The 21,026-nt window shown below is 38.2% G+C and overlaps 3 protein-coding genes and 2 long non-coding RNA genes across 8 annotated transcripts; 1 reads left to right on the top strand and 4 right to left on the bottom strand.

Annotated features, from left to right (window-relative positions):
- The first annotated feature begins 2,130 nt into the window (after window positions 1-2,130).
- LOC115014686 (uncharacterized) lies at window positions 2,131-5,719 on the top strand. The gene is made up of 6 exons (XM_029441711.1): window positions 2,131-2,187; window positions 2,387-2,731; window positions 2,820-3,158; window positions 4,304-4,420; window positions 4,688-4,746; window positions 5,290-5,719. The coding sequence occupies exons 1-6, from the start codon at window positions 2,145-2,147 to the stop codon at window positions 5,410-5,412; spliced, it is 1,026 nt and encodes a 341-aa protein (XP_029297571.1). The 5' UTR covers window positions 2,131-2,144; the 3' UTR covers window positions 5,413-5,719.
- On the bottom strand, window positions 4,951-9,063 carry LOC115014685 (uncharacterized). Of its 2 annotated transcripts, none has more exons than XM_029441709.1 (7): window positions 9,001-9,063; window positions 8,533-8,862; window positions 7,792-8,106; window positions 7,553-7,666; window positions 7,166-7,221; window positions 6,936-7,032; window positions 4,951-5,477 (listed from the first exon to the last, which is right to left on the bottom strand). In XM_029441709.1, the coding sequence occupies exons 1-7, from the start codon at window positions 9,041-9,043 to the stop codon at window positions 5,368-5,370; spliced, it is 1,065 nt and encodes a 354-aa protein (XP_029297569.1). In that variant the 5' UTR covers window positions 9,044-9,063; the 3' UTR covers window positions 4,951-5,367. The 2 variants fall into 2 exon arrangements, with proteins under 2 accessions (XP_029297569.1, XP_029297570.1); XM_029441710.1 differs by lacking the exon at window positions 4,951-5,477 and adding an exon at window positions 5,588-5,915.
- Window positions 9,064-10,798: 1,735 nt separating this feature from the next.
- LOC115014955 (uncharacterized) lies at window positions 10,799-13,099 on the bottom strand. Of its 3 annotated transcripts, none has more exons than XM_029442115.1 (6): window positions 13,031-13,099; window positions 12,607-12,897; window positions 11,888-12,211; window positions 11,596-11,736; window positions 11,447-11,505; window positions 10,799-11,349 (listed from the first exon to the last, which is right to left on the bottom strand). In XM_029442115.1, exons 1-6 carry the CDS (start codon window positions 13,071-13,073, stop codon window positions 11,212-11,214), a joined length of 996 nt encoding a protein of 331 aa, XP_029297975.1. In that variant the 5' UTR covers window positions 13,074-13,099; the 3' UTR covers window positions 10,799-11,211. The 3 variants fall into 3 exon arrangements, with proteins under 3 accessions (XP_029297975.1, XP_029297977.1, XP_029297976.1); XM_029442117.1 differs by having other exon boundaries at window positions 10,799-11,345; XM_029442116.1 differs by having other exon boundaries at window positions 11,596-11,733.
- Window positions 13,100-17,890: 4,791 nt separating this feature from the next.
- On the bottom strand, window positions 17,891-18,312 carry LOC115014958 (uncharacterized). The gene is made up of 3 exons (XR_003832964.1): window positions 18,297-18,312; window positions 18,101-18,159; window positions 17,891-17,972 (listed from the first exon to the last, which is right to left on the bottom strand). It is a non-coding gene; the product is annotated as an uncharacterized LOC115014958 (long non-coding RNA).
- Window positions 18,313-18,835: 523 nt separating this feature from the next.
- LOC115014957 (uncharacterized) lies at window positions 18,836-19,783 on the bottom strand. Its single transcript, XR_003832963.1, has 3 exons — window positions 19,715-19,783; window positions 19,294-19,584; window positions 18,836-18,898 (listed from the first exon to the last, which is right to left on the bottom strand). It is a non-coding gene; the product is annotated as an uncharacterized LOC115014957 (long non-coding RNA).
- Between the last annotated feature and the right edge of the window lie 1,243 nt (window positions 19,784-21,026).

Genomic DNA, 21,026 nt, shown 5'->3' with positions numbered 1-21,026 from the left:
CCAGCCACAGCCTACATCTCACAGCTCAGCTGCGGCATGTGGTTTTGTTTTACAGGCCTTGACGTGCAAATACCACATCGCTGACAAATTAAAAAGATAAGAGACCTGTTGTTTCAAACAAACACTTTCCACTCACCTGACAGCATGTTGAAAGCTGCGCCTCAAACAGCCATTAAAGCTTCACATGTATCTACCAAACTGCCAATTACTGTGCATACATGATACGTTAAGTGTTATTTAAATCAGAGTAAACACTTGTGCTCTCATATGCTTTGCTCCAATATTGACCAAGGAAAGTTAGTTATTCTTCTTAAATTCATTATTACAGGATTGTTGATGATCATGTAGATTACAAATAAGAGATTAAACATTATAAATCTGTGGTGTTTGTATCTTCAGAGCAAAGACAGTTTTAAATAGGTTACTTTAGCCCAGTTCTATTTATGTAGCATGTTGGCAGAGTCGCGCGTCTCTAGTTCCTGAGAAGATGACACATCTGCTCTGAAGTGGTAAAGCCAACTAACGGACACATATTCAGTGGGTTCTATCATCAAAGCACAAAGTTCACTACCTGGTGTGCTTTTAGGTGTGAAGAGGAACTTGTACCACAGGTTTCAGCATGTTCCATTTCCAAAGGAAGCTCTAACAGAAACAAGATTTACTGTCAACTGGGGGAATTAGATTGAGGCATATAAGGACACATTTCTATTCAGACATGTAACATATTCCGCAGCACAGAAATAATTATAGCTTCTATCACATAGAACTACGATTCTACAGCCATGCTAGTGGCTCTGTACCGCTGTACTTAGTTACAGTGGTGCTTTGAGCTCAATGCTAACGTGAGTATGCTAACTTGCTCACAATGACAATGCTAACATGTTGATGTTTGGCATGTATAACATTTACCATCTTAGTTTAGCATGTTAGCATGGACACATTTTCTAGTTAGCACAAATCACAAATTGATTGGGGTTGGGAATCTCACAAAGTAGTGGAAAAAATAATTAATAATTTGATTTTGACCTGATGGTGGCGCTAGATAAAAAGTCAGGGAATCCCTAAAATTATTACAATTCGATCTCCAAAATGATTAGGGTTCATCCTCTGGGAACCATGAATGTCTGTAAAAGAAATTCCCAGAAATCCATCCCGTAGATGTTGAGACATTTTACTCGATAAGTGAAAAATTTGACATGATGGTGGCGCTAGAGGAAAAGTCAGGAGATCACCAAAGTTGGTAGGATTCATCCGGTTGGGACCATGAATGTGTGTCCAACATGTAAAGGCAATCTGTCCAACAGCAGTTGAGATATTTCAGCCGGGACCAAAGTGCTGAACCGACCGAATCAAAGACCAATATTGCCATCCCCAGAGCCTCGCCGCTAACGTAGCTAAACATACTGAAATTGAATAAATGTTCTACTACCAGCTTTCAGTACTCACATGACCCGGCATTGCTCGGCTGCAGAAGAGTCCACTGGAGCAGCTCAAGGTTCAGAGTTGTTCTGAGGAAGAGCAGAGTGTCTCTCTAACTCTAACTCTAAACGTTAAACATGTTAAACACTCAAAACAAAACCTCTAACGTTGAAGAATGTACGGATGTCCATCAAATTAAGTTTAACATAATAATCAACAGTACACAATATACATATCCTGTCTGATTTGACATGTTTTCCTTTGTTGCCCTTGCTCTGATACTATGAATTTGTGGATATAAATAATAATTGTTATGCCTAAATAAGATGAATACAAGCAGAAGGCTACAACTCTCGGCTCATTTTTTCTTCCTCGGATTAATCTAAATTCTGTTCTTGATTAAGTTTTGAGTCATCCTTGTGTGCCTATAACATCACACATTGGACATCATAGAGCAACTAAAAAGGGTTTTAAATACCGTTTTATCTGTATTTATTGTATTACTATATATAATACAGTTTCTCCGTCATGATTATGTTGCTTTAGTGTATGTGTTAGATTCACTGAAAATGGGTCATTGACTTGCAAATTTAACAGGAAATGCATTTTCTATGTTTCAGCCAATCAGTAGGATTTACACTTTGTAAACCCCGATCACCTTGTGACTAAATCTTCCCTTTCATTGTGTCGACTTCAGTGGTGCAAGAGAAGGGCTCTGTAGCACAATGATCGGAAGACTGGCTGCTTTGATTCTTCTAAGTACTGCGTGTGAGTGCAACTTTACTTTTCTACTTTGAGATGGAAATATGACAAAATAATGTATTTTTGAATTGTCTTCAAGTATTTTTTTGTTGTATATGTATTATCTGTATTATTGTATTTAAATGTCTTCTGTTTTCATAGATTTTGACATGTTTTGACCTTGTGACTGTTTAAGAGACCTTTTCTCTTTGTCTCTTTTCTTCAGCCCTGATTCAAACTGCAGAGGTTCCTCACCAGATCTCTTCGACTGTGGTTGAACTTGGAGATAATTTGACTCTGTCATGTTCATTCAGTGAAAATGAAGCCGGGTTGTTTTACTGGTATAAGATAAAGTTTGGATATATGGTTCAAACTGTTGCATCAGGAACTTTAAAGTCAATAAAACTTCAAGGACAATTTGACAACTCAAGATTTGAAGTCACAAATTTGAACGCTCAGTATGTTCTTAATATCAGAAATGTAAACAAAGAAGATGAAGCAACATACTTCTGTCTAGCAGGATCGGCATACATAATGAAACTCATTAACGGCACACTTTTGGCTGTGAATGGTAAGGTATGTTCATTTCAGTGACTTTGTTTGCTGCTTTGTCAACACCAAACAATCCATTACTTAATTCCTGCCTTTTTGTGAATCAGATCATAAAAATGTGCAGAAATCTGTCCTCGTGAAACAAAGTCCGGAGACGGAGTCGGTCCGGCCGGGCGACTCAGTGACTCTCCAGTGTTCACTTCTCTCCACTGACAAAGAAAACGCAGATCAGTGTCCAGGTGAACACGATGTGTACTGGTTCAGATCTGGATCAGGAGGATCACATCCAAGCATCATTTACACTCACAGTGACGAACAAAAGGAAAGAAGTTGTGTCTACAGTCTGTCCACAACTATACAGAACTCATCTGATGCTGGGACTTACTACTGTGCTGTGGTCACATGTGGACAGATCCTGTTTGGTGAAGGAACTAAAGTGGAGACAAGTATGTTTTAAAGTCTCATTTAAATCACAATGTAATATATTGATTATTATTATGTTGCTTTCTAAGTAGACTTAAGTGTTGATAACAGGAAATAGAAACAAAAACATCCTTCGGCTCCATAAAATTACATTCATTTATAGGACTTTGCCTTTTTTCTTGTTAATTACTGGATGGTTATCGCTCTTCAGGCCCAGAAGTTAGTTATCTCTTATTCAGATTAGATCTGATTGAAGTGCTCACAAATAGAAATACTGTATATCACCTTTGTTTAGGGGCGGTGAGGTGACTTTGTGTTTTAACATGGTTGATTGGAAACCACTATAGTAAACCACTAAAGCTTGTGGTGGACTTTTAATAGTAACAGATACGTAGTGCATTAATAGATGGGGTTTTTGCTGCCTCGGCTACTCTTTGATATGTTTGTTTGTGTTTTCTCTCAATTTCCTGCGGAACTGTACTCTTCGTCTCATCGAGGCCTCTCCGCTGTTCTCTTGTGCGGTTTATATGATCATTTTAGTTGAGACTGTGTGTCAGCAAGGTGTTGATAACAGGAGCTACAACAATGCAGCCTAAAGAAATACTTTTCCAACACATTCTTTGAATGAAACCCAACAAAGTCCCCGTGGTACGTCGAAAAGGCTGAGATTTCAATGGCTTTACTTTTTTTTTGTAAACTGAGACATAACTGTGTTCTTGTGTGAGATTATTGATGAAGTTTTTTTATTTATGTTTAATATTTTTTAATTATTTCTTTTATTTGATTGTTTGGTGGAAAGGAGTACATACAGGTTCATTGTGTTGGTTTAGTTTTAGTGCCTGAACTCTGTGGAGGACAAACTGAACCGCGTTTCTTAAAACAACATCTATAGAAAACCACATCATCTAATCTAATTCTAAAGGACGGAGTCTCTGTCTGTATGAATGTATATGCACGTCTGTGCTTTGAGTTTCTCGACAACCGTTCATCCGATCATCTTCACATTTGGCGGGTGTATTGCTGAGAACCCAAGGGAGGGCCGTGCCGAGTGTGAAGTTGTTTGGGACAGCAGTTTTCGATAAAGCTGCAAGCAGCCGGTAAAAACAATTACATAACATTTGAGTTAATAGTTAATTCAGTGTCTCTGTGATTCTTTTTCTAATTCCAGAACAAAAACTGGACCCGTTACTCATTGTGCTCGTGATGCTGCTGGCCTGCTGTTTGATTGGGATTGCTGCACTAATTATCTCCAGAAATCAAAAGCCAGTTTGTGAACATTGCAAAGGTAGATTCATCATTTGATACATTAACCAAGTCAGGTTCCAGCACTGATATATCTTTTATCAGTTTTTGCAGTCATTTTAATGGATTTGAAATGTCATCATAAAAGTCTGAATTCATGGGATTACATTTAAACGAGACATTCAATCTGAAAAAAAAAAGAGCTCTCACAGCAGTTTAAATCAGCATCTGCGTTACTTTATACTTCTCACCTGTGTCCTCTTGTGACTGGATAGTTTGTGAAATAACAATAACTTTCTTTCATTAACAGGAAAAGCCTCTAATCGTGCTCAACGTGCTCGATCAGCTGAGGATCAACCAACTAATGTGGTAAATATAATTTAAATATGATCTAAAGCACGACTAGAATTGAATCATTATATATGGTTATTATTCTACATTGGACACGCTGACTTACAGAAACACACAATGAATGGCAGCTCCCATTCATTTTGTATGAGAAGCAGCAATTAAACATCTTGGTTAGACCTAGAAAAACATCATGGTTTGGGTTAAAATAAATGGTGACATTAATAAACACAAGGAAAAGTTGGATATATTTATTAAAAAAAAAGAAATCATGGGAAACAGAACAGAGATGTCCTGCGTTAAAGTCTGATGCCCACCGCGACCTCCTCTGTCTGCAGACTGTGCCTCTATAACATAACACTACTTCCTCCTTTCCTCCTGATAGAAAAGAGTCATAAATATTATTGTAAATTAATGTAGCTTGTTATTTTTTCCTCTGTTAAATAACACTAATCAGATACAGCTCCTCACCAAACACAACAGAATCAGCGATCTGGATACAACAACTTTTAATGTTGATTATTACGTCTAATTGGTTGTGGTAATCCTTATTTTCATTTGCAGGATGGTGAAGTGCAACTGAACTATGTAGTGCTGGATTTCCCCTCACAAAAAGCTAAAAGATGGAGGAATAACAGGGAGTTACCACAGGACTGTCTGTACTCTGGCACGAGTGATTATCAGTGAAGAAAGTACATATAACAGTGATATGTTCATTGTCACATAAAATACATTTCTTGCAGCTTGGATTCCTGTAAAAAATAAACGAGATGAGAGATTGTTAATGGTATTTTTAAAAGCATAATCAGAGAGATTAGTTTAAGATAGAGTTTACTGTATGATTTGTGATGTTGCCTGGTGAAACCAAGAATAGATATGAATTATTATTTTATTAGTTGTATTATGTCTTGTGATATTGATCTTGTGTACTCAAAATCGGACTGAAATATGTAAAAAAATATATTTTATTGCCATTAAAAAGAAAATTTGTGAATATTTACTCATCATTTATAAGACATGTTATAAAATTGTTTTCAGTTTTACAATGTGTGTGGTTTAAAGTTTCTGTACCTGCAAAAAGCTTTTGACAATTTATCTAAACCTAAGACTGTTGGCTGAAAACTCTGAAGTCTTATTTAGTGGAAGGAAAGTATCTGAGAGTAGAAGTTGGTGAAGGCTTTGCCCATAACCTGCAAGTGGAAAAGGGAGAAACGCCACTACGGATTAGGAGGGTGAACTTTATGTTGGGTTAATCTGCAAAATCAGTAGGTCACACCCAACAAAGGCCATTTTACAGGATTGCTGGGAGCATAATGAGAATGTTTTAGATGTGATATGCCAAAGCACAATGTATAGTGATATATCAATCACTACATAAAGTTATTAGGATTATTATATGCGGTACAGTGGAGGAAAACAACATTGTGATAATCACCTTTGATAGTTTTTCAGTCTTTTCAAGTATTAAATCCGGGAAAGCAGGATATAATGTTTAAAATCTTTCAATTACTGTTCAGACCACATTATAACGTTTGTTCTTTCCTTGGTGTTCCGGCCCATGTCGGGGTAATGTAGTCTTACCCCCCATACAATCATAAAATCACAGATAATTGAAATACCAGTTCTGGTAAGTAAGGCTGAGGATCTGAATACTTCCTCTACCACTGGTTTTGAGTTGGTTTCAGTTTCAGTTTCAAGACCAACTGCGGAGTGGAGTGGACTAAACCATGTGCACCATTTGAAAGGGGGAACTCTAAGAGGCTCTAATAGTGTTTTGAATACAAGACGTAGTTTATCAGTTAACTTATGACGAATGTGAAGAATTCAACATTTTTAAAATTGAACATGTCTGCCACTTTTACCATGAATACTTAAAGGATAGGTTCAGCAGCAGGAATACAGCAAATATAAATACAGTAAAAAGACAAACTTTGTGTTTTCAGAATAACATCCCCCACAATAATGTGTTTTTATTTTTTAAATAAAACGCAGTAGGGTTAGAATTCTTAAGATAAAATTAAAACACAAATACAATTGTGAAAGGATCAAATAATTGTAATAAATGGAACAAAAAGAGCGAAGATTTCGGCATTTAGCATGAAAAACCTCACTTTAAACAAAGTCAGAAGGAAACCAAATGTATTTACAATGTAAACAGAACCGAATAGTTTGCCAGACACACATTCAGCCTTTAACTTGAGAGTACTCACTTTCTTCAGTCTTGAACTCTTTCTTCTTTATCCCTCTTGTAGATTTCCTTCGAGTGAAATGCAACGCAGAGTAGTTTAGATCATGTCCACCTTCCGTCTGTGCAGCAAATAAAAGGCTCATTATATAGTCATAATAAAACAGCTTTGTTGAATACTTGATTCTGATTGGTCAATAACGGCATTCAACGGTCTGTTATTTCTTTATAGCTTTATTTGGTATCATTACTTACAATATCATGTCCTGGTTGGCTGAAGGCGTCATATCTGGCTTGTGAAGTGACGCTTTCTATTCCAGAAAAATAAAATAAAACATTTAGTCTGAGCTTTCAATAAGGATCTCAGCAAAAGTCATAACATTTTTCCTCAATTATTGACATAGTTATGTAAGGAAAGCTTAATGAGACAGAAATTAAACACACAGCAATATAGAGAAATAGTGCTACAGATGTTTGCTGATACATTCATTTATTAACTATATTCTAGATAACAGACTTCTACTGATATCTATCATTTAATCCCAGAACATGAGGTTGAGGTTCAGGATGTTACACTTCTTACACAGTATGAAGTAAAATCATCAGAGTATTAAACTTTTTGACTGAGTCAACAACACTTACCTTTACATGCCCTTGAAGTTAAGCAACAGATGAAAACAATGTTTCCAATCATAGAAATGACCAAGCAGACTATTGCTATCACCAGGGCAATACATTCAAAACTTGCTGTTTGCTCTAGACAACAAAGAAAAAAACATATCAATGATGATGTTGAGATGTTTGGGATATCACCTCCAGTATTGAACGTAATTGAATCATACCAATCTGCAGTTTTGTTACATCTCCAAATAATATCTCACCACATGTGGCCACGGCGCAGTAGTACGTTCCCGCGTCAGAGGAGCTGAAGTTCTTGGAGAAGCGATAAACACAACTCTTCTGAGTGTCAGATCTCTTCTCACATTCATCATGTCTTCTTACATCAGTGTAGATGATGTTTGGATGAGATTCATCTGATCTGGCTCTGAAGCAGAACACGCTGTGATCTCCTGAACACATTTTCTTCTCCGAGTCAGAGAGGTCTGAACACCGAAGAATCATCGAGTCTCCTGGAAGAACTGGATCAGACGTCGTCGGCCGCTGAACAGAATAGTTTGATCTCCTTTGAGTGTTTCCTACAAAATACAAACATGTGTTAAAAAGGATTTTCAAGTTCATTTGAAAGCCTAAAAAGTGTTTAAATATATCTCAAATGTGAATTTAATAGTGTGATACTGACATTTAGCAAATGTGAAACTGATTTATCCAGTACACGTGTTCTCAAAGTAAAATTAGATTGTTAAAACATTGATTAAAACAAATAATTAAGACAATGCAACTGGTGGTCAGTAAATCAGTGACTGAAGTAATTACAAATATTTGGAAATAAATAGATTAACTCTTACTTGAATCTCTATCTAACTGGATTAAAATTGGAATCTGTTTTCAAGTCAGGCTTGAGATATTCAAAAAGTAGTTTTTCTTAAACAATACTTCAATGCAGCGTTAGATCAGTGTCTGAAGCGTTTGCAAAACTTTAATAAAGTAGATCACATGATTACCTTTTAGTAACAAATACGTCCCACTCCATTTAGGATTTATAAGCCACGCCATGATTGAACAGTGATACATCCCCTCATCTTCTTCGATTGTCCTCAGAATGGTCAGCTTGCTAAAATTGTCATGATTATTTACCTTCAGTATTGATTCAGAAAAGTCTGGTGCATACGCAGGTTTTGTGGAATCAAGCAGTGTCACAATTAATGTCAGCGTCTCCCCGGCACTCTGCTTGTACCAGTGGAGCCGTCTACGAAAATGATCAATCTTAGGCAGAGCACACGTGATGGTCGCAGGTTCACCAAGTTGAACTGTGTTCACTGGAACCAGCGTATCTGAAATAAATTAAAGCATACAATACATGAAACAGTGAATATCAATAAGTGCACAATGTAGAATATTTAAACACACAATATATGAACCTCCATATATCTAGTTGGCGTGCAAATTATTAGCTGAATACTTGCACTTACAGCCTTGATGAAGAAAAAGCAGTGTAACCCATAACAGGATCATCTTGACATTGCCTCTTGTTAGGAAACTTTTTGGTATTTCAGTGAAGTCACACGGCCTTGACAATGTTTGTCACACTGTGAAATCTGATTGGTTATCAAAGAAGATTCACATCTGCACTTCCTGTCACACTGGTGTCATCATATCACCTCATTGTTCTCAATTCACACAATCATTTTAGCACACTTCCAATAAAGGTTAAAGATAGCAGATTGTCTTCATAGTTTTTACTGGAAGCAATTGTGAAACTGTGAAGACAGTATTGGACAACACATTCAATGAAGGTGAACACAAATGAGAAAATAATGAGATTGCATAAACAAGTGCTAGACATGTTTTAGTACAGTTATAAGGAAACTGGATTCACAAAGATTATCCGTCAAAAAGAGTCACATCGTGCTTCCAGTGAGCAAACAAAATATCACCAGTGAAAGAACATTATGTTCTCGGAGTAAGTACAACAGAATAATTAATCTACTATACATACACACCCACAAGAGTCAAATTAATAAAGGGTAAAATCGATAAATTAATTCATAGTTACTTGTATTAGCGCGATTGGAGACGGCTAGCTACTATAATGGCTAGCTCAGTTGGTAATTAAACTGATCACCACGTCGACGTAGCTCTGGTAGCTGTCATTATTTGTCACTGTCATTTGTCAATCGTTTATCATCAGATTTATATAAAGTATGCTCAAAAGACAAAGGCCCATATAAAGAGACGCTCTTTTTGACACTTACAGTAAACAGCCAGCGGATTGCACTCATACCCTGATCCTCCAAAGACTCGCTGTTGACGACAAATCCCCATTACCTATAAAGGAGAACTTACGGGATGCAGGGATGACATGTTTTTGTAGAGCAATCCCAGAAGTCAGCATCGCCCTGTTTCCCTAGACCAAAATCCAATGGGATTTCTTAAAGATTATCTTCACAAACGAACGCCACTTTTATGATTTTCGAGGCACGAATTCAATCAACAGAAGTAAAACGCTAACGTTAGGCTATAAACGTGGCGGGTCTGGCTCAGGAGGAAGGTCTGTGGTTCAAGTTTCCGACTGAGGTTTTTAAATGGTATAGGCTATAGCTTTATGACAAAAAAACATGTTCCCTAGAGCATATTACCATTTAATAATTATCACTAAACACAAAGTATAGCTGAGACTGATGGTCATTAGTTTTGAAAGTATTTAATCATAAACTAAAGAAATGGACAAATTGAAATCATGATCTCATGGTGGCTCTAGATAAAAAGGTCAAGGGATCACCAAATATATTGGAGTTCATTCTCTGAGCCTCATAAATATATGTACCAAATTATATGGCTATAAATTCAATAATTCTTGGAATATTTCAGTCTGGACCAAATTGGTGGACTGACTGACATGTTCAGAGTAGCACAGTACTGTACATACTGCAGTGCTTGGATTGGGTCAGTACTCTCTTCTAAGGAGTACTAGCAACTCTGATTTGTAGTTTTGAGTATTCGTAGTTCATATAATTTACAAGTCCCTAGGTATAAAGTAAAACAATAAAAATATTCATGTTGAAATGGATAAAAAAGAAGAAGTTTCTTCAGCTTAGTATTGTTGAAATCGCCATTGAAACTCACATGCTACAGTAACTTCTGTCCCCATTTCAGTTTCTCTTTGATTTATATCTTTTAGTCATACCCAGAGGTGGAGATTTTCAAAATGAGCAGTATGTTTATAAATCTAGACTGCATGTGTGTTAACAGATCAGCATGTTCATTTCATTATCAGTTTAATAACTTTTATTATTTATTAAGGAAGCAACATATCCACACAACCACCATTTCCCGTTAATACAATATCTTTACATAGCATTGACACAGACATTACGTAGATGTGGGTGAGGGAGGAAGTGAACAGACTTGAGAGTTCATGGTATACAAAGGGACAGACGGAACAATCTTCTCAGAGTTCACAACTTTGATAAAAAGTCACAAAGAAACAAACGTTTATAACTACAGCATAGGTCTATTGGCACAATTATATTATTTTTGCGTCATGATGATTAATTTTCTTTACAAAACATTTAAATATATTTCAAGACAAAACAAATATTTACAGACTTGAGGTTAAATTAAGCTCCAGTACATTTCATACATTTTTTTTTTAGCATTTAGTAGCAAATCCAGTGTTTACACTATGAATCCAACCTAAGAGCCCTGACATCAGTGTAGATACTTTCTTCCTCCTCTGTTTTTGCATCCCTTGTCGCTGCTTTGTTAGCTTTCCTACCCGTGAAGGTTGGTGCAGAATAAATCAATGAGTCCTCGTCTGTCTGAGAAAATACATTTGATACGATACAACATTCATACAGGTAGAGAGAAAATCATGCCGATAACTTTACGGCCAAGTCTTTTCTTTTTATACCTTACCTGCTGCCTTTGCTGATCACCGCTGGCTGTTGTTGCCTGTGCTTGCAGAGCAACAGCAGCTGTGTTATAAAATAAAAAACACTGCATTAATGTGAAGCCAGTTTTGCTAAATATGTCTGATAGATAGATGTATGAGTGATTTTGCTTACTGTTGCAACCAGCACAAGATCTTTCCTTCAGTTTCTTGACTGAATATGTGAGAAAGGCTATAACAAACACACTTATAGCCAAAGCCGAACATAACAGAATCAGAACTGTGTTGGCCTTCTGCGGATCCCACATGTTGACTGCTGACACAATATACAAAGGAGCAAATATAAATGTAAAGTAAACAAAAAGTATAAGTGCAATGAATAGTCATTTAAAATCTTACGGAACATTTACTTTACCTTAATCAACGCACACACATTTCGTTATAATATATAAATATGTTGTTTTTACCTTCAGTGTCGAGTTTTGATCTGTTTCCAGTAAATATCTCCCCGCATGTGGCCACAGCACAGTAAAAAGTCCCGGCATCAGAGGAGCTGACGTTCTTGAAGAAGTTGTCGATACATTTCTTTGTTGAGAGTCCCTCTGGGTTCCTTTCCTGTTCTTCCACGCCGTTTCCTTGAGTATAATTGAAATTCGGGCAACATTGATGTGATCCAACTCTGAACCAGAACACACTGTGTTGTCCTGCACACGTCTTGTTCTCAGAGTCAGAGAGGACTGAACACTGCAGAGTCACTGAGTCTCCTGGACGGACTGGATCAGATGGAAGGTCTTGAATGATGGCAGTGATATCAGGTTCTGGGAAATTGAAAACAATTCATTTAGAAAAAAGCAAAAAACAGTACTCAAGTAAATGTATTATTACTTTAGAATCATAATGACTTAAGCAGAAGTAAAACTACTTGAGTAAGATTAAAAATGTCATTATTGCCTCAGGGGGCCTTACAATAGATGCAAAAAATGTGTAGCCCAATATAAGTAGAAGTAAATACAGTATATTTTATTGCAAATGTACTCGAGTAGGAGTAAAATGTATTCTGTAAAACAACTACTTTGAGAAGAACAATTTATATACAAAATACAAAATATACTCAGGTCTGTTCTGAGTAAATTGTAAAGTGTTACTAACCACCACTGGCTGTAATGAAATCGAGAAATGTGTTTACCTTCAACTCTCAGGTCTGTTCCTTTCAAAAAGGTGAAGTTTTGTTTGTATATTTTCATACAGTAGTAAACTGCAGCATCACTTAGCCTTGCATCTTTAATATGCAGATCTAACGTTCCGGGCTCTTTTGTCGCTGTAATGCGATTACCCAAAAGTGAATAGACTTGAGGAAAGGCTCCAGAAACAAGCCTGATCCAAAACAAGTTTCCGGTCAACTTGCGCGGACATGTCAGTCTCACATCATCTCCAACACCAACAGTCTTTGTCTCAAAGTTCTGATCATCTGTGGATCCTGAAACGAGAATAACAATAAAAAACAACAACAGTGAAAGAATCCTGTATCCTCTCTCCTCAATCACTGTAAGAACATGAGCACGCTTTAAATATATATCTGGAGTAAATCTGACATTTCTACATATACTTACGGCCCACTCTGAGCATCAGCAGTAAATAAAATACGATCCTCATTTTCTGGTTATTTCACTTGAGACTGTTGTAATTTGTAATGTATTAGGAAATGATTCACCGTAATGTAAGCATATCAAGTGGGAGGGAACAGTTTCAGAGCAAGCTGATTGGTATTTCATTGTGTCGCTGTTTACCACCACAGTGGAAATAAAATCTACCATCACCCACCATTTCTAACCTAAAGACATGAAACACCAACAGCACGCTTCTGTTTCATGGTGGGTTTCTGTCACTGACACGGAGAGTAAACACAACAGATGATTTGATCTTAATGTGAACTACAGTCAAGCAAAGAGACGATCTGACAGAATGCATTTGTGTGTTCTACATCTTTAGTATTTTGTTGTAGTTGTAGCCTGATTTCAAGAAATCCTGAAATAGATAATAAACAATGATACATTATAAATATATGTACCAAATTATATGATTAATATTTCAACATGCTTCATGATTGTCACACAGCTTCCTCCCCAGGTATTGAACGTTGCATTTATGTTGAATGCTTTAGCAATGATTTCATTTGATCAAAACACACTGTTTCTGATCGACTCACTCGTTCACAATACTGAACAAACTACATAGTCGGTAACAACAAATCTTTCAACTGAACTTGGACGAAATTATTTGAAACAGCAAACTGATTTGTGAGTTCCACCTCCAGCTGAAAACAGCGGCCTGCTGCGTCTATAAACGACTCTGATTAGAGCAGTGAGAGTGAAACAAAACACTAAATTTGTGTGCGGTAAAATCTAATCTAAGTTACTAAAACACTGTGTAGAGCCGAGGAGGACTGCAGGGTCAGGTGTTGATTCTCTGTGGTTTTGTTTTAACACACACATCTCACAAACAGGTAGTAGCCCGGTTTTCACCCAGATGTAGTGAACATTTTTACCAAATTTTCACTGCCATTATACGATAGTTAGGAGTTGGTTCATCGAGATAAGCAATATGTGGCGCCAATTCACCAATGGGAAAACGATTATGCCATTGCAGAAGACTGTTAGTCGAATCTCAAACAGTGAAAAACAATGTACGTCATCTTTTATTTGTAAAATCTGTTTACATTGCCCTTGTTTCTGCTCATTTTGCTTATTGATACCAACGTTTCCACCTTAGCTAAGCGTAAAAACTGTTTTGTGATATTTCAAGATTTTTTCAAATGTTCAGCGTTTCCACTCAGGTTTTTTTAAAGCGCAAATTGAAAATGGGGATAAAAACAGGTGGATGAAACGCACCTAGCAGGAAAAACACTTCCTGCTTTCTTACTGTGCGAACGCTTCTCTGCTAGCTCTTGCCCCTGCTTACCTCTGCTTGCATCTTTCTGCTAATATTAATTAAATTTTCACGGATATGCCCCCCTGCACAGACTGACGTGGACATCTACAGAAGATTGCAGTACTTCAGGCAAAGATATTTCATCTAGAAGAGAGGGATACAACAATACAATGGACCTCAAAGGTGAAGCTACAGCTTGCCCCGGAGAACAGTCATGTAAATCACGTCTGGAATAAGCGTGGCGCAGGACTTAAAGCCACCCCTAACAAACTATAAGAACCCAACTTGACAGAAAGAGACTGGCCCCCGCTGCCATCATGCCGGCAACGGCTCACATCAACCCCCGCTACGCAACCGTGGATTGCAGCAGTGAACACGGCAAGGAATGCCCCGCCGCCACTGATGTCTCTACAGCTGGAAAACAGATTCCTACCGCTACAAACCAAGTCTGGATCCAACTCACCACCAGATGGTGATCAGTTGACAGCTTCGTCCCTCTCTTCACCCAAGTGTCCAAAACATGCGGCCTTAGATCAGATGATACAATCACAAAATCGATCCTTGACCTTTGGCCTAGGGTGCTCTGGTACCACGTACACTTATGAGCATCCTTATGTTCGAACATGGTGTTGTTATGGCCATTCCATGACTAGCACAGAAGTCCAACAACAAACGACGGTTCAGGTTTAGGTCAGGGAGGCCGTTCCTCCCAATCACGCCTCTCCAGCTGTCTCCATCGTTTCCCTCGTGTGCGTTAAAGTCTCCCAGCAGAACTACGGAGCCCCCTACTGGAGCTCCATACAGGACTTCATTCAGGGTCTCCAAGAAGGCAAAATACTCTGAACTGCTGTTTGGTGCATAGGCACAGACAAATATCAGAGTTCCCCCCATAACCCGTAGGCGTATTGAGGCTACCCTCTCGTCCACCAGGGTGAACTCCAATTTAGCGGCGCTCAGCCGGGGACTTGTGAGTATCCCCACACCCGCCCGTCACCTCACACTTTGGGCAACTCCAGAGAAGAATAGAGTCCAACCCCTATCCAGGATTACAGTTCCAGAACAAAGACTGTGCATAGAGGTAAGCCCCACCAGATCCAATTGGTATGGCTCCACCTCCCGAAAGAATTCCAGCTCCTTCCCCCACAGAGAGGCGATGTTCCACGTCCCCAGAGCCAGCCTCTGCTGCCCGGGTCTGGTCCGTCGAGGTCCCTGACCATCACTGCCACCCGTGTTACAGCGTATCCGACCCCAGCATTTTTTCCCATGAGTGATGGGCCCACAGGATGGATGAATGGGAGGCACCACGTAGCTTTTTCGGACTGTGCTGTGTTTTGTGGATCTGGAGAAGGCATATGACCGGGTCCCCCGGGTGATACTGTGGGAGGTGCTGCGGGAGTATGGGGTGGGGTGGGGGGGGGGGATGGGGTCACTTCTGAGGGCCATCCAATCTCTGTACACCCAAAGCGAGAGTTGTGTCCAGATACTCGGCAGAAAGTCGGGACTCGTTCCCAGTGGATGTTGGCCTCTGCCAGGGTTGCGCTTTATAACCAATCATGTTTGTGATATTCATGGACAGGATATTGAGTTGTAGTCGTGGAGGAGAGGGGTTGAAGTTCGGTGGCCTGAGGATCTCATCGCTGCTCTTTGCAGATGATATGGCCCTGATGGCATCATTGGTCTGTGACCTTCAGCAATCACTGGATCGGTTCGCAGCCGAGTGTGAAGCGTTTGGGTTGGGTTTTATGACACTGTTCTGCGGTTTGGTGCTTTTCATTGGTAGTTGCTTTCAAATGTGGGAGGTGCTTAACATTTTCTTTTCTGGACTGCAGTTTGGCAGATAATCGACAAAAAGGTTTGACAGCCTCACTAAAGTCTGCTCCAATGCGCATCACTTGGCGCATTAATCGACTGGCAGCCTGTCCACATATATGATAAAGAAATCTTTACGTTTGAACTAAAGTTTATCTGTGATATATTGCAGATGCATATAGTTGTAGATGGTTGCCTCTTTAAAAACACACAAGTGACATTATTTGTACTTTGACTCATTTCCTTTCTTGCAACTTTACCCTCACTGAAAGTCCTTTTGAAGCCCATAGTCAGGTCTGTTCTGAGTAAACAGCCTTGATGTTTGGTCAAGGGAGGAAGAAATGGCCCACCGCAGCCTGTCAGTTAGTGAACCTGTTGCTTGTGGCTTTGCTTGTTCTCATGATAGACATGCAATGGCTTATACAAAGTGCTGTGAGGCCAGAAAGATGGAGGGCATTATTATATTTAATAGTCTTTTCATATTGTTTATTTTTAACCTGTTTTTTGTACAAAGTTGTGGTGGACAAATACACAGCAGTTCACTGCAACTAACTGGGGACGTTGCAGTTCATGTTCGGCATCTCAACAGCTGAGCCCCCTCCATGTATTTCTCATGTCACTGTACCCAATTTCACTACAATCCATCCAGAACACATTTCACACGAAACCAAATTTCAACGTGCCAATTGCGGGAGATGAAAAGTTGGGGGCTCAAAAAGACTTATTAGGATACATCCTCCGGAAACCTTTCATGGCAATCCATCCAACATTTGTTGAGATAGTTCAGTCAGGATCAAAGTGGTGGTTTGATTGACAGAGCCAGGCCACTATTGTGGGTGAAATACACGTTTTACACAATGCTGTCGGCTGGAATTAATGTTGATGGTCGAATCGGTAACATATTGTGTATTTCAAAATATAATCCAATAAAATCCAATAAAATCTAATTTGCAAAAGACTTCACCTCCGTCTGCCTCAGAACCTCAAAATGGTTAAAATTAATGGATTTGAAGTGTGGTAAGAGATCGGCATGTGCAAGCACAAGTAAGAAAAATAAATATGAAATGATTATTATGTATATTTTATCCTCCTGGGTTGTTGATTTAAAAGTATTGTATTTGGTTTTTCTGTGTTATCAACATAAAAAAACAACAACACATCAATGTCACTTTCATATACTTTCATTTTAATTCCATAAAAATCTGCCTTCATAAAATCAGAGACAAAACAAAACTTTTGAAAAACCCTGAACATGGTGCACCGTAGCTTTGCATAGATACATATAGGAGAAGTTAACAGGCTTAAAACTACATTTCAGACAAAAGAGACGGATCGTAAACGACTCAACCCTCCAACTTTAAATGAAAAAAATGCACAAAAATGTAACAAGAAATAATAGATATGAGACGCTGTAGAATATCACCTTAAAAATCCACTAAAACAATTCCACAGTGCGTCATGATACTCCATGCCCTTCTGTCATACAATGCAAACAGATTGAACAAAACATAATGTCAAAGTTAACATTCAAAATGTTTAAAGTTATCCAAATAAAAGTTTTTTTTAGCAATATCAGAAGTGAAGCAGCATATTTACAACAGTGTGTCAGACAAAAATGATATTAGCTTTGATAAGCAAATCCAGTAGATTTTGATTATTTCACTAACGCCCTGACATCGGTGTAGATCGTCTCTCTCTCTGCCCCTTCTTCATTCCTTCTCTCTGCTCTTCCAGTTTTCCTCGTGTTGATGTTTGGTGCTCCAGGAGGAATGTCCATGTTGTTAGTTCACTGTAAATCACTCTGGATAAGAGCATCTGCAAAAAATAATGATTCCTCACCTCAAATATAATGTTTTAAGACAGCAGACCCAAATATTTACATATTTAGAAAGAAAAATGTGGCAATAACTTTTGCAGCGTCATCTTTTCTTTATAGACCATACCTGCTGACTTTGCTGATCACCGCTGGCTGGTGCAGCATTTGTTTGCGGAGCAACATCAGCTGTATTATAAAAAAAAACATAATTTTGAGATAAAATATGTCATAGGTTAATTTACACAAATCAGTTATGTAGATACTAGAAAGTTAGTTTTTGAAAAATACTGTTTATAGATTAATGTATGAGAAACTTATTTTACCGTTGCAACAATCACACGTTTTCTTCTTGATGGTATACATATGGACGATTAGACTTATAGCCAAAGCAACGCATAACAGAAACAGAACTGTGTTGGCCTTCTCCAAATCCCACATGTTGACTGCTAAAACAATATGAAAAGGATCAAATATGAAAGTTAACCAATACTTTGACATTATCACAATGCATGAGGAACACATATTTTGAGATCACAATGGTTCTCACTAGATAACAAATGAGTGATTATTAATGATTAATATGTAAGTGTTCTGCAGTTACCTTCAATGTCCAGTTTTGTCCGATCTCCAAAAAATATCTCCCCGCATGTGGCCACAGCACAGTAATAAGTCCCGGCATCAGAGGAGCTGACGTTTTTAGAGAAGTTGTAGATACATTTCCGTGGAGCGTGAGCCTCAGGACTCTTTTCACATCCATCACTACTGTTTCCATGAGCGTAAATTACTTCAGTATGAGATTCATCTGATCCAGATCTGAACCAGAACACACTGTGTTGTCCTTCACACATCTTGGTCTCAGAGTCAGAGAGGACTGAACACTGCAGAGTCACTGAGTCTCCTGGACGGACTGGATCAGATGGAAGGTCTTGAATGATGGCAGTGATATCAGGTTCTGGGAAATTGAAAAAAGTTAATTTAGAAAAAAGCAAAAAACAGTACTCAAGTAAATGTATTATTACTTTAGAATCATAATGACTTAAGTAGAAGTAAAACTACTTGAGTAAGATTAAAAATGTCATTATTGCCTCAGGGGGCCTTACAATAGATGCAAAAAATGTGTAGCCCAATATAAGTAGAAGTAAATACAGTATATTTTATTGCAAATGTACTCGAGTAGGAGTAAAATGTATTCTGTAAAACAACTACTTTGAGAAGAACAATTTATATACAAAATACAAAAAATACTCAGGTCTGTTCTGAGTAAATTGTAAAGCGTTACTAACCACCACTGGCTGTAATGAAATCGAGAAATGTGTTTACCTTCAACTCTCAGGTCTGTTCCTTTCAAAAAGGTGAAGTTTTGTTTGTATATTTTCATACAGTAGTAAACTGCAGCATCACTTAGCCTTGCATCTTTAATATGCAGATCTAACGTTCCGGGCTCTTTTGTGGTTGTAATGCGATTACCCAAAAGTGAATAGACTTGAGGAAAGGCTCCAGAAACAAGCCTGATCCAAAACAAGTTTCCGGTCAACTTGCGCGGACATGTCAGTCTCACATCATCTCCAACACCAACAGTCTTTGTCTCAAAGTTCTGATCATCTGTGGATCCTGAAAAGAGAATAAAAATAAAAAACAACAACAGTGAAAGAATCCTGTATTCTCTCTCAATCACTGTAAGAACATGAGCACGCTTTAAATATATATCTGGAGTAAATCTGACATTTCTACATATACTTACGGCCCACTCTGAGCATCAGCAGTAAATAAAATACGATCCTCATTTTCTGGTTATTTCACTTGAGACTGTTGTAATTTGTAATGTATTAGGAAATGATTCACCGTAATGTAAGCATATCAAGTGGGAGGGAACAGTTTCAGAGCAAGCTGATTGGTATTTCATTGTGTCGCTGTTTACCACCACAGTGGAAATAAAATCTACCATCACCCACCATTTCTAACCTAAAGACATGAAACACCAACAGCACGCTTCTGTTTCATGGTGGGTTTCTGTCACTGACACGGAGAGTAAACACAACAGATGATTTGATCTTAATGTGAACTACAGTCAAGCAAAGAGACGATCTGACAGAATGCATTTGTGTGTTCTACATCTTTAGTATTTTGTTGTAGTTGTAGCCTGATTTCAAGAAATCCTGAAATAGATAATAAACAATGATACATGTCAGGATTAATATTTCAACATGCTTCATGATTGTCACACAGCTTCCTCCCCAGGTATTGAACGTTGCATTTATGTTGAATGCTTTAGCAATGATTTCATTTGATCAAAACACACTGTTTCTGATCGACTCACTCGTTCACAATACTGAACAAACTACATAGTCGGTAACAACAAATCTTTCAACTGAACTTGGACGAAATTATTTGAAACAGCAAACTGATTTGTGAGTTCCACCTCCAGCTGAAAACAGCGGCCTGCTGCGTCTATAAACGACTCTGATTAGAGCAGTGAGAGTGAAACAAAACACTAAATTTGTGTGCGGTAAAATCTAATCTAAGTTACTAAAACACTGTGTAGAGCCGAGGAGGACTGCAGGGTCAGGTGTTGATTCTCTGTGGTTTTGTTTTAACACACACATCTCACAAACAGGTAGTAGCCCGGTTTTCACCCAGATGTAGTGAACATTTTTACCAAATTTTCACTGCCATTATACGATAGTTAGGAGTTGGTTCATCGAGATAAGCAATATGTGGCGCCAATTCACCAATGGGAAAACGATTATGCCATTGCAGAAGACTGTTAGTCGAATCTCAAACAGTGAAAAACAATGTACGTCATCTTTTATTTGTAAAATCTGTTTACATTGCCCTTGTTTCTGCTCATTTTGCTTATTGATACCAACGTTTCCACCTTAGCTAAGCGTAAAAACTGTTTTGTGATATTTCAAGATTTTTTCAAATGTTCAGCGTTTCCACTCAGGTTTTTTTAAAGCGCAAATTGAAAATGGGGATAAAAACAGGTGGATGAAACGCACCTAGCAGGAAAAACACTTCCTGCTTTCTTACTGTGCGAACGCTTCTCTGCTAGC

This window comes from Cottoperca gobio, chromosome 10, assembly GCF_900634415.1.
Source record: "Cottoperca gobio chromosome 10, fCotGob3.1, whole genome shotgun sequence".
Classification (NCBI taxonomy): Eukaryota; Metazoa; Chordata; class Actinopteri; order Perciformes; family Bovichtidae; genus Cottoperca; species Cottoperca gobio.
The sequence above is the reverse complement of the archived record's forward strand: the minus strand, read 5'-3'. Positions and strand labels throughout refer to the sequence as shown.

What these genes read in the sequence shown, in the direction of transcription:
- LOC115014686 (XM_029441711.1), top strand. Translation starts at nt 2,145, where the DNA reads ATGATCGGAAGACTGGCTGCTTTGATTCTTCTAAGTACTGCGT. An exon ending in GATTCTTCTAAGTACTGCGT is followed by an intron (nt 2,188 to 2,386) that starts GTGAGTGCAACT and finishes TCTTTTCTTCAG; the next exon opens with CCCTGATTCAAACTGCAGAG. An exon ending in CACACTTTTGGCTGTGAATG is followed by an intron (nt 2,732 to 2,819) that starts GTAAGGTATGTT and finishes TTTGTGAATCAG; the next exon opens with ATCATAAAAATGTGCAGAAA.
- LOC115014955 (XM_029442115.1), bottom strand. Translation starts at nt 13,073, where the DNA reads ATGAGGATCGTATTTTATTTACTGCTGATGCTCAGAGTGGGCC. An exon ending in AACAGACCTGAGAGTTGAAG is followed by an intron (nt 12,212 to 12,606) that starts GTAAACACATTT and finishes CCATCATTCAAG; the next exon opens with ACCTTCCATCTGATCCAGTC. An exon ending in ATCTTGTGCTGGTTGCAACA is followed by an intron (nt 11,506 to 11,595) that starts GTAAGCAAAATC and finishes TTTATAACACAG; the next exon opens with CTGCTGTTGCTCTGCAAGCA.
- LOC115014685 (XM_029441709.1), bottom strand. Translation starts at nt 9,043, where the DNA reads ATGATCCTGTTATGGGTTACACTGCTTTTTCTTCATCAAGGCT. An exon ending in GACGTATTTGTTACTAAAAG is followed by an intron (nt 8,107 to 8,532) that starts GTAATCATGTGA and finishes TGTATTTTGTAG; the next exon opens with GAAACACTCAAAGGAGATCA. An exon ending in AACTTCAAGGGCATGTAAAG is followed by an intron (nt 7,222 to 7,552) that starts GTAAGTGTTGTT and finishes TTTCTGGAATAG; the next exon opens with AAAGCGTCACTTCACAAGCC.